Raw genomic sequence first — 18162 nt, 5'->3', positions numbered from 1 at the left:
TCCTTGGCCAAGGACAGACAAGGTTATCTGCCTGATGAACTCATTCCACCTCTAAATTGACAGGATGGGACCACCTTTACTAGTAGTCAAGAGAAAGCGGACTTCTTTGCCGAACATTTTGCTACCAAAATGTGAGTTCCTGATCCTGTAAGGGACTCTCCTTGGCTAGCTGCAAGAACTGTGTCAAAACTATCAGTGGTGACAATAAGGCAGGAGGAGGTGCAATTCCTTCTAAAATTGCTTGACCAAGAAAAGGCTGTGGGACAAGACAAGTTGAGCCCAAGATTGCTGATAAGATATGCAGACCAGCTAACAGCACCTCTAACTCACATCTTTCAGCACTGCTTAGTACAGTGTAAATGGCCTTCTCTGTGGAAAGAGGCAAATGTAGTCCATTCACAAAAAGAAGAGCAGAGCAGAAATAGCAACTACAGACCAGTGTCACTCTAGTCAATCACTGGCAAGATCCTTGAGACAATAATCTCAAGACAAATGACAGTTTTTTTATTACTACTCACTACTTTGTGACCGTCAGTATGGTTTCAGGAAAGGTTACTCTGCTGCTGATCTGTTGTTAAACCTCTCCACTAAATGGCACCAGTCACTGGATGAATCCAAAGTCAGCTGTGTGGTAGCACTGCACATTGCTGGTGCTTTCGACTGGGTGTGGCACCAGGGCCTCTTGGCGAAACTACAAGCCCTGGGAATTGACGGCTTTATGCTACGTCTCCTCAGTGATTACCTTCATGGTAGATCTCTAAGGGTAGTTCTCAATGGAACAGAATCAGCAAGACATCCTATTGGGGCAAGTGTTCCACAAGGAAGTGTAATGGGACCACTGTTATGGAATGTCTAATTCAATGACCTTCCTCATCTCATCCCAAAATCCCATGCATATGCAGACGACTGTACTCTGACATTTACTTATCCAAGAGAAGAAATGACAGCTGCTCTAAGCTACATCAATCACCAGCTAAGAGCTATATCAGACAGGGAAAATCAATGGCAGATAACATTTGCACCTGAGAAAACACAAATGATGATGGTCTCTAGGCACCATAATGGTAATGCCGGTGCAGTAGTAAGCATGAACGGGAGAGCGTTGGTACCTGGGGAAGAAGTTGATATTCTTGGGGTGAAATTTGACTCCAAAGTGACCATGAAGAACCACGTTGTAAATCTTGCAAAGAAGGAAGCCAGGAAGCTTACAGCACTTTGCCGTATCTCACATCTGCTTGACAGTAGGGGTTGCAAGATTCTGTATGAGGCATGAGTACGCTCACACCTTGAGTATGTTCCACTTTTTTGGTTTGCCTGCCCCCCTCTCATCCGCGACTGCTTGACAGAGTAGAGAACAGAGCAAGACGTCTCATCTCTTGCCAGGACCAATCCTGGATAGATCCGTCATTTCAGCAGAGCCTTCAACACAGGAGGGGTGTGGGTGGCCTTACTGTTATGTACAAGGCCAACATTGTCAAAGTACCACACTTGGCTCCATTTCGAGGACAGCGAGAAGCAAGCTTCTCGCTGGAGAAGGGTACAGCCAAAGTGAAGTTGCTGCAGAAAGCAGCAACTTCACTTTGGCTGTACCCTTCTCCAGAACATCACTTTATCTGAGATCATTTATCCCTAGGATGACTTGAGTCTGGAACACATTCGTACAGCATTATGATGTCAATGTGATGAAGTCAGTTGACCAAATGAAAATGCTGACCCACAGATGGCTCCAACTTCATCCTGTTCCCTACTTGCATATTTCATAACAATAAAAATGCCTTCAAGTGAGCTGATGTAGGTAACAGCTCTTAGCTTATCAATAGTTAGTAATTCTTAACTTGTAAATAGCTTGTCAACAAAGTTAGGGATTCTTAACCTAACCTTGTCAAACCTTGTGTAAAAAAAAAAAAAAAAAAAAAAAAAAATAAAAGCTAAGAGCTCATTTGAAATCCTTTTATTACAAGATGAAATTGGAGCCATCTGTGGGCCAGCAATTTCATTTGATCAACTGACTTTATTTCACTGATATCACTATGTTGTATGAACATGGTCCAGACTCAAGTCATCCTAGGAATAAATGATCTCAGATATAGCGATGTTCTGGAGAAAGGTACAGCCAGAGTGGAGTTGCTGCTTGCTTTCCATCTTGTCGTGTAGAAGCACACTTATTCCTGTCCTTGGAGTGGAGCCGTGTGTAGTACTTTTACAATATTGGTTTAACCCTTTCAGGGTTTCGGCTGTACTAATACGGCTTACGTGCCAGGGTCCTTGACGTACCTGGAGTTTACCTGGAGAGAGTTTCGGGGGTCAACGCTCCCGCGGCCCGGTCTGTGACCAGGCCTCCTCTAGTACTCATAAATTCTAGCGCCTTCAAATCTAGTGTGAGAAAGCTGGAAGGACTACATATGAAAGAATGGGTCTATGTGGTCAGTGTGCGCGGTATAAAAAAAATCCAGCAGCACACAGTGCGTAATGAGAAAAAAAAACTTTGACTATGTTTTTGGATTAAAACAGTGACTTTGCACTGTATTTTCGTATGGTATTTATTGTTGTATTCTAGTTTTCCTGGTCTCATTTGATAGAATGGGAGACATATTACAGAAATTGAGATGATTTTGACTAGTTTTACAATGAAAAGTACCTTGAAATTGAGCTCAAAGTAGCAGAAATGTTCGATTTTTACCAAAGTTCAAAAGTAAACAAATCATGCTAAGCGTCCAATACACGTCAACTGGTGAGTCTAATATTCTTTCACAAGTGCGCTGATATTATTTATACCATTTCTACACTAATGCAATAGTCTGCATAACAGTAAATCTTCTATTTTTTTTGTGAGAATAAAAATTCAAAATGGAAAGCAAAAGAATGTAAGGGGGGCGTGGGGACATGACTAATGAACAGAGGAAATGTTATTTTAGTGCCAGGAATGTCTTTCTTGTTTATTCTGGACCCTATTTGGAAATTGGCATCTCTTGAAATTTGTGTGAAATTGGCAAAATTGATAAATTCTGACCACTGTATTGGATAGTTGAAATCGGTAAATGGGTGGTTTCTTGTACTCATTTGATAGAAAAAATGAAGTTCTAGCTAAATAAGTATGATTTTTGTTGACTAGTACATGTACACTGAAAATAGGGCTGAAGGTGGGCAAAATCGCCGATGCGTAAACATCGTCGAGACCGCTAGCTTCGCAAGAGCATAATTCCGTAAATTTTCCATCAAATTTCATACTTTTGGTGTCATTATGATCGGGAAAAGATGCTCTATCTTTTCTTAAGAAAAAATTATTTTTTTTCTTTGAAAAATGGGGGACCCTGAGAACAAGTCTCTAAGAGGGCCTGTGGGCCCTGAATGGGTTAATACACAACAGTAAGGCTGCTCACATCCGTCTAGTGTTGAAGGCTCTGCTGAAATGACAAGAGATATCCAGGCCGGGTCCAGGCAAGAGATGAGGCACCTTGCTCCATTCTCTACTCTGTCAAGAAGTCGCTGATGAGATGGGGGACAGGAAATCCAAGAAAGTGGAGCATACTTAAGGTGTGAGTGTACATAATTTTTGCAACCTCTACTGTCACACAGATGTGAAATTTTTTATTTTATTATCACACTGGCCGATTCCCACCAAGGCAGGGTGGCCCGAAAAAGAAAAACTTTCACTATCATTCACTCCATCACTGTCTTGCCAGAAGGGTGCTTTACACTACAGTTTTCAAACTGTAACATTAACACCCCTCCTTCAGAGTGCAGGCACTGTACTTCCCATCTCCAGGACTCAAGTCCGGCCTGCCGGTTTCCCTGAATCCCTTCATAAATGTTACTTTGCTCACACTCCAACAGCACGTCAAGTATTAAAAACCATTTGTCTCCATTCACTCCTATCAAACACGCTCACGCATGCCTGCTGGAAGTCCAAGCCCCTCGCACACAAAACCTCCTTTACCCCCTCCCTCCAACCTTTCCTAGGCCGACCCCTACCCCGCCTTCCTTCCACTACAGACTGATACACTCTTGAAGTCATTCTGTATCGCTCCATTCTCTCTACATGTCCGAACCACCTCAACAACCCTTCCTCAGCCCTCTGGACAACAGTTTTGGTAATCCCGCACCTCCTCCTAACTTCCAAACTACGAATTCTCTGCATTATATTCACACCACACATTGCCCTCAGACATGACATCTCCACTCCCTCCAGCCTTCTCCTCGCTGCAACATTCATCACCCACGCTTCACACCCATATAAGAGCGTTGGTAAAACTATACTCTCATACATTCCCCTCTTTGCCTCCAAGGACAAAGTTCTTTGTCTCCACAGACTCCTAAGTGCACCACTCACTCTTTTTCCCTCGTCAATTCTATGATTCACCTCATCTTTCATAGACCCATCCGCTGACACGTCCACTCCCAAATATCTGAATACGTTCACCTCCTCCATACTCTCTCCCTCCAATCTGATATCCAATCTTTCATCACCTAATCTTTTTGTTATCCTCATAACCTTACTCTTTCCTGTATTCACCTTTAATTTTCTTCTTTTGCACACCCTACCAAATTCATCCACCAATCTCTGCAACTTCTCTTCAGAATCTCCCAAGAGCACAGTGTCATCAGCAAAGAGCAGCTGTGACAACTCCCACTTTGTGTGTGATTCTTTATCTTTTAACTCCACGCCTCTTGCCAAGACCCTCGCATTTACTTCTCTTACAACCCCATCTATAAATATATTAAACAACCACGGTGACATCACACATCCTTGTCTAAGGCCTACTTTTACTGGGAAAAAATTTCCCTCTTTCCTACATACTCTAACTTGAGCCTCACTATCCTCGTAAAAACTCTTCACTGCTTTCAGTAACCTACCTCCTACACCATACACTTGCGCAGATGCGAAATATGTCTTAGTATTGTAAGCTTCCAGCCCACCTTGTTTGCAAGATATACAACATGGTTCTTCATGGTCAGTTTGGAGTCAAATTTCACCCCAAAGATGTATACTTTGTCCCCAGGTACCAACACTCTCCCATTTATTCTTATGACAGCTTTACCATTACTATCATGGTGCCTAGAGACCATCAACACCTGTGTTTTCTCGGGAGTAAATGTGACCTGCCATCATTTACCCAAGACTGATACAGTTGTAAGCTGGGGATTGATGTAGCTTAAAGCAGCTGGCATTTCCTCTCTTGGATATGTAAATGTCAGAGTCCAGTCATCTGGATATGCATGGGACTGGGATGAGATGAAGAATTTCACTGAAATAGACATTTCCTAACAATGGCCCAAGCACACTTCCAAGTGGAACACTTGCCCCAATAGGATATCTTGCTGACTCTGTCCCATTGAGAACTACACTTAAATCTATATCTATCTTGAAGGTAATCACTGAGGAGATATAGTGTAGAGCCTGCAATTCCCAGTGTTTACAGTTTTGCCAAGAGTCCCTGATGCCATACTCAGCTGAAAGCACCAGCAATGTCCAGTGTTACTACACAGCTGACTTTGGATTCATGAAGTGTCTGGTACCACCTTGTGTTGAGGTTTAACAAGAGATGAGAAGCAGAGTAACCTTTTCTGAAGCCATATTGACGGTCACAAAGGAGTAAGTGTTAATCGAAAACCTGTCATCTGCTGTGAGATAAGCATCTCCAGGAACTTACCAGTGACTGATTTCTGCTCTGCTCTTCTTTTTGTGAACAGGGACTACATCTGCCTCTTTCCCCAGAGAAGGCCATTTACACTGCTAGGCAGTGCTGATAAATACGAGTTAGAGGTGCTGCTAGCTGGTCTGCAAATCTACTCGGCAATCTTGGGCTCAATTTATCTAGGCCCACAGCCATTTTTTGATCCAACGATTTAAGAAGATACACCTCCTCCTGCCCTACTTTCACTACTGACAGCTTTGGCACAGTTCTTGCAACCAGCCATGGAGAGTCTCTTGCTGGATCAGGAACTTGCATCTCGGCAGCAAAGTGTCCAGCAGAGGGGTCATCTTTCTCTTGACAACTAGTACAGATGGTCCCATCCTGTTGATTTAGAGGTGGAATAAGTTCATCAGGCCCATAACCTTGTCTGTCCTTGACCAATGACCACCAGGTTTTGGAGCTCGCTCTACTTGCCAGCTTTCTTTTTGTGTCAGAATCCCATTGAGAGATGACCCACTTTTGGATTTCACCAATATGCCTAAAGGCTTGCCTATACAGGGTCCTGTTACAGGTAGTGGGATGCCTCTTATACCTTCACCAAGCCTTGTACCTAGCAGTAGCAGCCTCTCTACAATGAAAACCAAACGAATGCTGATCTACAGGCTTTGTCACATACTGCTAATGAGGGATGTGTTCTTATTAAGGATGTGTCCATTGAAGGCATTCACTTGGTTGTCAACATCACCTTGGAGAAGAGCATTCCAATCAGAGGTGGTAAGCTCAGAGCAAAGGGCCGGCCAATTTTCTCTGTCCCACAGCCAGCCTGCAAGTGTAGATTCCTCACCTTGTTCTGTTGGGATAGTACAGAGGTACTAGTGTTTATGCATAGCTTGAAGAACATTATTCCTAGGTGAGTAGGGATGGTGACATCAATGGGCTGGGCATGTACACTTTTAGAGAAGCATTCAATTTGCCCTTGCCTGTCTCTTCTCATCCATGAAGTGAAGCCAGCAATTCTTGCCAAAATTTTCCAGTCCTGTCATCCAAAAATGTTTCAACAACAGCAATCATGCTAGGACATCCAGTGTTCACAAAATTTCTGTAAGCTCTTCAACATTAGTAACGAATCCTCTAATGTTGGCTGACAGGATGCTGTCATGCAGTACTACCCTGTTATGTTTGAGTGCAATTTTTATCTTGCACAAACTTAGCATTTCATAACCCCTACATGGTTTTTGAATTATCAACCTTCAAGCCTGTATGGGCAACACAAAATTTACTAGTTTCAATCATGTAAAAAAGTTAGCAAAACATGTCTTTTAAAGGCCTAAATATTCTGCCATGAAAAGGATTTAAGAATCCAGATTCTCCTAATCTAGTTAAAATTGAAATTTGTAAGAATGAATGACCATTAAGAAGATAGAGTTGGACATATTAAGGCCATCAAACACAATTTAAAAAACTGTATTATTAGTTTTCAATTTAGCGGTCATATGCCAAGCCTGAAAAATTGGATATTATGAAAAAACCTGTGAATAATCAAACTTATTTGCAGGCTGACTATTATTATAAAACATTAGATAATCAAATCCTCCAAATTAGGAACTTGGCAAATTTGTGGGATCAACTGCAGTGGAGATGTCATGTCTGAGGGCAATGTGTGGTGTGAATATAATGCAGAGAATTCGTAGTTTGGAAGTTAGGAGGAGGTGCGGGATTACCAAAACTGTTGTCCAGAGGGCTGAGGAAGGGTTGTTGAGGTGGTTCGGACATGTAGAGAGAATGGAGCGAAACAGAATGACTTCAAGAGTGTATCAGTCTGTAGTGGAAGGAAGGCGGGGTAGGGGTCGGTCTAGGAAAGGTTGGAGGGAGGGGGTAAAGGAGGTTTTGTGTGCGAGGGGCTTGGACTTCCAGCAGGCATGCGTGAGCGTGTTTGATAGGAGTGAATGGAGACAAATTGTTTTTAATACTTGACGTGCTGTTGGAGTGTGAGCAAAGTAACATTTATGAAGGGGTTCAGGGAAACCGGCAGGCCGGACTTTAGTCCTGGAGATGGGAAGTACAGTGCCTGCACTCTGAAGGAGGGGTGTTAATGTTGCAGTTTAAAAACTGTAGTGTAAAGCACCCTTCTGGCAAGACAGTGATGGAGTGAATGATGGTGAAAGTTTTTCTTTTTCGGGCCACCCTGCCTTGGTGGGAATCGGCCAGTGTGTTAATAAAAAAAAAATAACTGCATACAGTACTTTGTGGTACAGTACATGTGTGTTCTGTCTTGTACCTCCTGGTTATGGGGGAAAAGGAGTACTGTATACAAGTTTAGCAGCAGTGAGAATACAATAATTAGAGAACTGTGTCAAAACCAGCTAAAATGCAAATAAACTCTACAGAACAAACCTGGACTGGATATGTAAAAGAAAATTTGTTTAAAGACCAAGAAAAGGAAAGCAGAAAATATATAGATTTAGTTTCTTTCATTATACTGTATAACACTAAATCCAATACATCATATGAACAGTTATGCAACATCTTGATAATGGTCAATATTTGACAACGGTCTTACCTGCCCGGGGATTACAGGTATTGACAAACTTGTGTTCATACAACAGGCTCATGAACTGTTTCCTAAAGTTTCTGAAAGAAAAAGTTAATACTTAATAAAGAAATAAATAGCTTCATTTTATAATGGCACAGGATAAAGACTAATGAATCACATTGAAAATGATTAAGAATCTTGTGATTAATTACAATACAATAGTCATGAAGGCAAAGAAGCTTATTTTCCATACACTACATTGCGAAAAATACTTTAGTAACAAGACGAGTTTTAAATATGTTCAGTCACACAATTTTATGTTAAGCAAGTATGATACTTAAAATCAAATCCTATTATAAAATGAGATGAATTTCTTTAAAAATTCCATTAAGTTTAACCATGAAAATTGTTAACATTCCCTCAAAAAAAATACAATCCCAGAGGCAGATTCACGTGAACTAGACATGTCCGCTTGACCTGTACATCAAGTACAGTGGTACCTTGACTTGTGAGTTTAATTCGTTCCATGACAGAGCTTGTAAGTCATTTTGCTCATACACATATATCAAGTCAATTTTCCTCACTGAAATTAATTGAAATGCCATTAATCCATTTCAGCCCCCAAAAAACCACCCCAGAGGCAGGAGAAAATATTTCAATATAATGCTAATATTATTTTATTTATTTTATTATCACACTGGCCGATTCCCACCAAGGCAGGGTGGCCCGAAAAAGAAAAACTTTCACCATCATTCACTCCATCACTGTCTTGCCAGAAGGGTGCTTTACACTACAGTTTTTAAACTGCAACATTAACACCCCTCCTTCAGAGTGCAGGCACTGTAATTCCCATCTCCAGGACTAAAGTCCGGCCTGCCGGTTTCCCTGAATCCCTTCATAAATGTTACTTTGCTCACACTCCAACAGCACGTCAAGTATTAAAAACCATTCGTCTCCATTCACTCCTATCAAACACGCTCACGCACGCCTGCTGGAAGTCCAAGCCCCTCGCACACAAAACCTCCTTTACCCCCTCCCTCCAACCTTTCCTAGGCCGACCCCTACCCCGCCTTCCTTCCACTACAGACTGATACACTCTTGAAGTCATTCTATTTCGCTCCATTCTCTCTACATGTCTCTACATATTATTATTTAATATTTAGATAAAGGTAGGGAAGTTTTCACTGCATTTATGGATTTAGAAAAGGCATATGATAGAGTGGATAGGGAAGCAATGTGGCAGATGTTGCAAGTATATGGAATAGGTAGTAAGTTGTTAAATGATGTAAAGAGTTTTTATGAGGAAAGTGAGGCTCAGGTTAGGGTGTGGTTATAGGAGGGTGGGGGCAGGAGGAAAGAGGAGTGATTGGTGGAATGATGAAGTAAAGGGTGTGGTAAAAGAGAAAAAGTTAGCTTATGAGAGGTTTTTAAAAAGCAGAAGTGTTATAAGAAGAGCAGAGTATATGGAGAGTAAAAGAAAGGTAAAGAGAGTGGTGAGAGAGTGCAAAAGGAGAGCAGATGATAGAGTGGGAGAGGCACTGTCAAGAAATTTTAATGAAAATAAGAAAAAAATTTGGAGTGAGTTAAACAAGTTAAGAAAGCCTAGGGAACATATGGATTTGTCAGTTAAAAACAGAGTAGGTGAGTGAGTAGATGGGGAGATGGAGGTATTAGGAAGATGGCGAGAATATTTTGAGGAACTTTTAAATGCTGAGGAAGAAAGGGAGGAGGTAATTTCATGCACTGGCCAGGGAGGTATACCATCTTTTAGGAGTGAAGAAGAGCAGAATGTAAGTGTGGGGGAGGTACGTGAGGCATTACGTAGAATGAGAGGAGGAAAAGCAGCTGGAACTGATGGGATCATGACAGAAATGTTAACAGCAGGGGGGATATAGTGTTGGAATGGTTGGTTCTTTTGTTTAATAAATGTATGAAAGAGGGGAAGGTACCTAGGGATTGGCAGAGAGCATGTATAGTCCCTTTATATAAAGGGAAGGGGAACAAAAGAGATTGTAAAAATTATAGAGGAATAAGTTTACTGAGTATACTAGGAAAAGTGTATGGTAGGGTTATAATTCAAAGAATTAGAGGTAAGACAGAATGTAGGATTGCGGATGAGCAAGGAGGTTTCAGAGTGGATAGGGGATGTGTAGATGAAGTGTTTACATTGAAGCATATATGTGAACAGTATTTAGATAAGGGTAGGAAAATTTTTATTGCATTTATGGATTTAGAAAAGGCATATGGTAGAGTGGACAGGGGAGCAATGTGGCAAATGTTGCAAGTATATGGAATAGGCGGTAAGTTATTAAATATTGTAGAGTTTTTTTATGAGGATAGTGAGGCTCAAGTTAGGGTGTGTAGAAGAGAGGGAGACTACTTCCCAGTAAAAGTAGGTCTTAGGCAGGGATGTGAGATGTCACCATGGTTGTTTAATATATTTATAGATGGGGTTGTAAAAGAAGTAAATGCTAGGGTGTTCGGGAGAGGGGTGGGATTAAATTATGGGGAATCAAATACAAAATGGGAATTGACACAGTTACTTTTTGCTGATGATACTGTGCTTATGGGAGATTCTAAAGAAAAATTGCAAAGGTTAGTGGATGAGTTTGGGAGTGTGTGTAAAGGTAGAAAGTTGAAAGTGAACATAGAAAAGAGTAAGGTGATGAGGGTATCAAATGATTTAGATAAAGAAAAATTGAATATCAAATTGGGAAGGAGGAGTATGGAAGAAGTGAATGTTTCCAGATACTTGGGAGTTGACGTGTCGGCGGATGGATTTATGAAGGATGAGGTTAATCATAGAATTGATGAGGGAAAAAAGGTGAGTGGTGCGTTGAGGTATATGTGGAGTCAAAAAACATTATCTATGGAGGCAAAGATGGGAATGTATGAAAGTATAGTAGTACCAACACTCTTATATGGGTGTGAAGCTTGGGTTGTGAATGCAGCAGCGAGGAGACGTTTGAAGGCAGTGGAGATGTCCTGTCTAAGGGCAATGTGTGGTGCAAATATTATGCAGATAATTCGAAGGTGTGGAGTTAATAAAAGTATTAGTGAGGGGGCTTAGGAGGGGTTGTTGAGGTGGTTTGGTCATTTAAAGAGAATGGATCAAAGTAGAATGACATGGAAAGCATTTAAATCGGTAGGAGAAGGAAGACGGGGTAGGGGTCGTCCTCGAAAAGGTTGGAAGGAAGGGGTAAGGGAGGTTTTATGGGTGAGGGGCTTGGACTTCCAGGAGGCGTGCATGAGCGTGTTCGATAGAAATGAATGGAGACAAATGGTATTTGGGACCTGACGATCTGTTGGAGTGTGAGCAGGGTAATATTTAGTGAAGGGATTCAGGGAAACCGGTTATTTTTTATATAGCCGGACTTGAGTCCTGGAAATGGGAAGTGCAATGCCTTCATTCTAAAGGAGGGGTTTCGGGATATTAGCAGTTTGGAGGGATATGTTGTGTATCTTTACATGTATATGCTTCTAAACTGTTGTGTTCTGAGCACCTCTGCAAAAGCAGTGATTATGTGTGAGTGAGGTGAAAGTGTTGAATGATGATGAAAGTATTTTATTTTTGGGGATTTTCTTTCTTTTTTGGGTCACCCTGCCTCGGTGGGAGACGGCCGACTTGTTGAGAAAAAAAAAAAACTATCCACTCATATGCAAGTCCCACTCAAATCCAACCCCTCTCACTCATGTATTTATCCAACCTAAATTTGAAAATACCTAAGGTTTTAGCCTCAATAACCCAACTAGGTGAAAATAAATGGTATAAAACACAGACACAATGGAAATATAAACACATATGCAATATAATGTGATCCTTTATTGACAACGTTTCACCCACACAGTGGGCTTTTTCAAGTCACAAACAGATCTACCTGGGGTGGAAGGTACCTGAGTATTTATAGTCAGGTTCAGAATGTTGAGGTCAGGTGGAGAATGCTGCATCTGATGATCTACCGGGTGGGGTTATAGAGTCTTGGGTAGCTTGGCAGGGGTATTGGACAAGTTGTGAGTAGACCTTCTGCAGTGTTCTATGTTCTTATGTGGGATAGCAATGAAGAAGTTTCTTGGCAGGTGGTTCAGCTATGTTATAGAAGCCATTGGTCTGGTTGAAATTGTTGGTTATAGAGATGAGCGATGATTCCAGGATTCTTCGGCATTGAGTGTTGTCTTCTGTGGCGATAAGTCTTGAGTTTCTGTAGTTAACTAAATGGTTGTGTGAATTGCGATGTTGTACACAGGCATTCCTTGTATGATCAGTCCTGCTTGCGTATTGGTGTTCTGAAATACGTGTTTGGAGGTCTCTTGATGTTTTGCCCATGTATAATTTGTTGCAGTCATTACAAGGGATTATGTATACCCCGGCAGAGGATGGAAGCTTGTCCTGTCTACTACTGGTGATGTCCTTGATGGTCGTGGTTGTGGAGGTAGATACTTGGAATGAGGTATTGGAAAAGATGTTGGAAACATGTTTGGCAATGGAGTTGGTGGGGAGGACTATGTATCTCTTCTCGGTAGTGTCTTCTCTGGGTGTGTTGAAGATGTTTAATGCCCACCGAAAATCACCTCTTTCAACAGACTTTTGGTCTACCCATGGGCTCGCCACTCAGTGCCTTCCTGGCGAACTCATACATGGAACATCTGGAAGCCGAGCGTTTCTCCACCATTATCCCTTCGACTTTCACCTGGCTCCGTTATGTTGACGACATTCTCTTCATAACTCCCAGGAGCTTCAACGTTCAAGCTCTCCAAGACAAGCTCAACCAGGTCGAGCCCTCAATCCAGTTCACACTTGAAGAAGAAGTCGACAACACTCTTCCTTTCCTTGATGTTCTTCTCTGCAAAGCTGACCATGAACTTCGTTTTAAAGTCTATCGAAAACCAACCAACCAAAACGGTCTTCTCCACTTCTACTCTCACCACGACACCAAAACTAAACGTGGTGTAATTATAGGCTTCTTCCTGCATGCACTCAGAATCTGCAGCATTGAGTTCCTTGAGGAAGAATGCACTTTAATTGAACAAGTATTTTCCAAACTCCACTATCCTCGTCACTTCATCAGAGACTGCAGACAGCGGGCATTAAACATCTTCAACACACCCAGAGAAGACACTACTGAGAAGAGATACATAGTCCTCCCCACCAACTCCATTGCCAAACATGTTTCCAACATCTTTTCCAATACCTCATTCCAAGTATCTACCTCCACAACCACAACCATCAAGGACATCACCAGTAGTAGACAGGACAAGCTTCTATCCTCTGCAGGGGTATACATAATCCCTTGTAATGACCAACAAATTATACGTGGGCGAAACATCAAGAGACCTCCAAACACGTATTTCAGAACACCAATATGCAAGCAGGACTGACGATACAAGGAATGCCTGTGTACAACATCGCAACTCACACAACCATTTAATTAACTACGGAAACTCAAGACTTATCACTACAGAAGACAACACTCAATACCGAAGAATCCTGGAATCATCGCTTATCTCTATAACCAACAATTTCAACCAGAACAATGGCTTCTATAACACAGCTGAACCACTTGCCAAGAAACTTCTTCATCACTCTCCCACATAAGAACATAGAACACTGCAGAAGGTCTGCTCACAACTTATCCAATACCCCTTCCAAGCTACCCAAGATTTTAAACTTTATAACCCCACCTGGTAGATCATCAGATGCAGCATTCTCCACCTGACCTCAAGATTCTGAACCTGACTATAAATACTCATGTACCTTCCACCCCAGGTAGATCTGTTTGTGACTTGAAGCCCACTGTGCGAGTGAAACGTTGTCAATAAAGGATCACATTATACTGCATATGCGTTTATATTTCCAACCCAACTAGGTAGACTGTTCCACTCATCAATTACCCTATTTCCAAACCAATACTTTCCTATATCCTTTCTAAATGTAAACTTGTCTAATTTGAATCCATTACTGCGAGTTCTCTCTTGGAGAGATATCCTCAAGACCTTATTTATATCCCCTTTATTAATACCCATCTTCTACTTATACACTTCGATCATGTCTCCCCTCATTCTTCGTCTAACATGTCAATGTAATTTAAGGGTCTTCAATCATTCTTCATAAGGAAGATTTCTAATGCTATGTATTAATTAGTCATTCTACGCTGAAAGTTTTCTAACGAATTTATGTCCATTCTGTAATATGGAGACCAGAACTGAGCTGCATAATCTAGGTGAGGCCTTACTAATGATGTATGAAGCTGAAATATAACCTCTGAACTTCTGTTGATTACACTTCTTGATATAAATCCCAGTAATCTGTTTGCCTTATTACGTACATTTAGGCATTGCTGTCTTGGGTTAAGGTTGCTGCTTATAACCCCCAAGTCCTTTATGCAATCTGTATGGCTAAGTTCTACACTATTTAACTTATAAGTACTAGGGTTGTGGACACTCCCCAGCTTCAGAACCTTGCATTTATCTACACTGAACTGCATCTGCCACTTTCCTGACCAGTTACTGACTTTGTCTAAATCCTCCTGAAGTTCCCTGATATCTACGTTTGAATCAATTGTCCTACCTAACTGTGTCATCGGCGAATTTGCTCATTACACTAGTAATTCGATGAAAATAAATGGTATAAAATACTGTAGTAGGTTGGTAGACAGCAACCACCCAGGGAAGTACTACCGTCCTGCCAGATGACTGTGAAACAGAAACCTGTAACTGTTTTGCATGATGGTAGGATTGCTGGTTTCTTTTTCTGTCTCATAAACACGCTAGATAACAGGGATATCTTGCTACTCCTACTTACACTTTGGTCACACTTCACAGACACGCACATGCATATATATATATACATACATCTAGGTTTTTCTCCTTTTACTAAATAGCTCTTGTTCTTCTTTATTTCTTCTATTGTCCATGGGGAAGTGGAAAAGAATCTTTCCTCCGTAAGCCATGCGTGTCGTATGAGGCGACTAAAATGCCGGGAGCAATGGGCTAGTAACCCCTTCTTCTGTAGACACTTACTAAAAAAGAGAAGAAGAAAAACTTTATAAAACTGGGATGCTTAAATGTGCGTGGATGTAGTGCGAATGACAAGAAACAGATGATTGCTGATGTTATGAATGAAAAGAAGTTGGATGTCCTGGCCCTAAGCGAAACAAAGCTGAAGGGGGTAGGAGAGTTTCAGTGGGGGGAAATAAATGGGATTAAATCTGGAGTATCTGAGAGAGTTAGAGCAAAGGAAGGGGTAGCAGTAATGTTAAATGATCAGTTATGGAAGGAGAAAAGAGAATATGAATGTGTAAATTCAAGAATTATGTGGATTAAAGTAAAGGTTGGATGCGAGAAGTGGGTCATAATAAGCGTGTATGCACCTGGAGAAGAGAGGAATGCAGAAGACAGAGAGAGATTTTGGGAGATGTTAAGTGAATGTATAGGAGCCTTTGAACCAAGTGAGAGAGTAATTGTGGTAGGGGACCTGAATGCTAAAGTAGGAGAAACTTTTAGAGAGGGTGTGGTAGGTAAGTTTGGGGTGCCAGGTGTAAATGATAATGGGAGCCCTTTGATTGAACTTTGTATAGAAAGGGGTTTAGTTATAGGTAATACATATTTTATGAAAAAGAGGATAAATAAGTATACAAGATATGATGTAGGGCGAAATGACAGTAGTTTGTTGGATTATGTATTGGTAGATAAAAGACTGTTGAGTAGACTTCAGGATGTACATGTTTATAGAAGGGCCACAGATATATCAGATCACTTTCTAGTTGTAGCTACACTGAGAGTAAAAGGTAGATGGGATACAAGGAGAATAGAAGCATCAGGGAAGAGAGAGGTGAAGGTTTATAAACTAAAAGAGGAGGCAGTTAGGGAAAGATATAAACAGCTATTGGAGGATAGATGGGCTAATGAGAGCATAGGCAATGGGGTCAAAGAGGTATGGGGTAGGTTTAAAAATGTAGTGTTAGAGTGTTCAGCAGAAGTTTGTGGTTACAGGAAAGTGGGTGCGGGAGGGAAGAGGAGCGATTGGTGGAATGATGATGTAAAGAGAGTAGTAAGGGAGAAAAAGTTAGCATATGAGAAGTTTTTACAAAGTAGAAGTGATGCAAGGAGGGAAGAGTATATGAAGAAAAAGAGAGAGGTTAAGAGAGTGGTGAAGCAATGTAAAAAGAGAGCAAATGAGAGAGTGGGTGAGATGTTATCAACAAATTTTGTTGAAAATAAGAAAAAGTTTTGGAGTGAGATTAACAAGTTAAGAAAGCCTAGAGAACAAATGGATTTGTCAGTTAAAAATAGGAGAGGAGAGTTATTAAATGGAGAGTTAGAGGTATTGGGAAGATGGAGGGAATATTTTGAGGAATTGTTAAATGTTGATGAAGATAGGGAAGCTGTGATTTCGTGTATAGGACAAGGAGGAATAACATCTTGTAGGAGTGAGGAAGAGCCAGTTGTGAGTGTGGGGGAAGTTCGTGAGGCAGTAGGTAAAATGAAATTGGGTAAGGCAGCCGGGATTGATGGGACAAAGGTAGAAATGTTAAAAGCAGGTGGGGATATAGTTTTGGAGTGGTTGGTGCAATTATTTAATAAATGTATGGAAGAGGGTAAGGTACCTAGGGATTGGCAGAGAGCATGCATAGTTCCTTTGTATAAAGGCAAAGGGGATAAAAGAGAGTGCAAAAATTATAGGGGGATAAGTCTGCTGAGTATACCTGGTAAAGTGTATGGTAGAGTTATTATTGAAAGAATTAAGAGTAAGACGGAGAATAGGATAGCAGATGAACAAGGAGGCTTTAGGAAAGGTAGGGGGTGTGTGGACCAGGTGTTTACAGTGAAACATATAAGTGAACAGTATTTAGATAAGGCTAAAGAGGTCTTTGTGGCATTTATGGATTTGGAAAAGGCGTATGACAGGGTGGATAGGGGGGCAATGTGGCAGATGTTGCAAGTGTATGGTGTAGGAGGTAGGTTACTGAAAGCAGTGAAGAGTTTTTACGAGGATAGTGAGGCTCAAGTTAGAGTATGTAGGAAAGAGGGAAATTATTTCCCAGTAAAAGTAGGCCTTAGACAAGGATGTGTGATGTCACCGTGGTTGTTTAATATATTTATAGATGGGGTTGTAAGAGAAGTAAATGCGAGGGTCTTGATAAAGAATCACACACAAAGTGGGAGTTGTCACAGCTGCTCTTTGCTGATGACACTGTGCTCTTGGGAGATTCTGAAGAGAAGCTGCAGAGATTGGTAGATGAATTTGGTAGGGTGTGCAAAAGAAGAAAATTAAAGGTGAATACAGGAAAGAGTAAGGTTATGAGGATAACAAAAAGATTAGGTGATGAAAGATTGAATATCAGATTGGAGGGAGAGTGTATGGAGGAGGTGAATGTATTCAGATATTTGGGAGTGGACGTGTCAGCGGATGGGTCTATGAAAGATGAGGTGAATCATAGAACTGATGAGGGAAAAAGAGTGAGTGGTGCACTTAGGAGTCTGTGGAGACAAAGAACTTTGTCCTTGGAGGCAAAGAGGGGAATGTATGAGAGTATAGTTTTACCAACGCTCTTATATGGGTGTGAAGCATGGGTGATGAATGTTGCAGCGAGGAGAAGGCTGGAGGCAGTGGAGATGTCATGTCTGAGGGCAATGTGTGGTGTGAATATTATGCAGAGAATTCGTAGTTTGGAAGTTAGGAGGAGGTGCGGGATTACCAAAACTGTTGTCCAGAGGGCTGAGGAAGGGTTGTTGAGGTGGTTCGGACATGTAGAGAGAATGGAGCGAAACAGAATGACTTCAAGAGTGTATCAGTCTGTAGTGGAAGGAAGGCGGGGTAGGGGTTGGCCTAGGAAAGGTTGGAGAGAGGGGGTAAAGGAGGTTTTGTGTGCGAGGGGCTTGGACTTCCAGCAGGTATGCGTGAGCGTGTTTGATAGGAGTGAATGGAGACAAATGGTTTTTAATACTTGACGTGCTGTTGGAGTGTGAGCAAAGTAACATTTATGAAGGGGTTCA

The 18162-nt window shown here is 41.4% G+C and overlaps 1 protein-coding gene across 1 annotated transcript in view; it reads right to left on the bottom strand.

Annotated features, from left to right (window-relative positions):
• Positions 1 to 18162, bottom strand: part of LOC128687418 (ATP-dependent DNA/RNA helicase DHX36) — a gene marked incomplete at its 5' end in the record, with an annotated part of 271669 nt that overhangs the window by 70752 nt on the left and 182755 nt on the right. The window contains 1 exon segment of the mRNA XM_070092756.1: positions 8197 to 8267. Within this exon segment, the coding sequence (XP_069948857.1) occupies positions 8197 to 8267 (71 nt within the window).

Source organism: Cherax quadricarinatus, chromosome 40 (assembly GCF_038502225.1).
Source record: "Cherax quadricarinatus isolate ZL_2023a chromosome 40, ASM3850222v1, whole genome shotgun sequence".
Taxonomy (NCBI): Eukaryota; Metazoa; Arthropoda; class Malacostraca; order Decapoda; family Parastacidae; genus Cherax; species Cherax quadricarinatus.
This window is presented reverse-complemented; position numbering and strand designations above follow the sequence as displayed.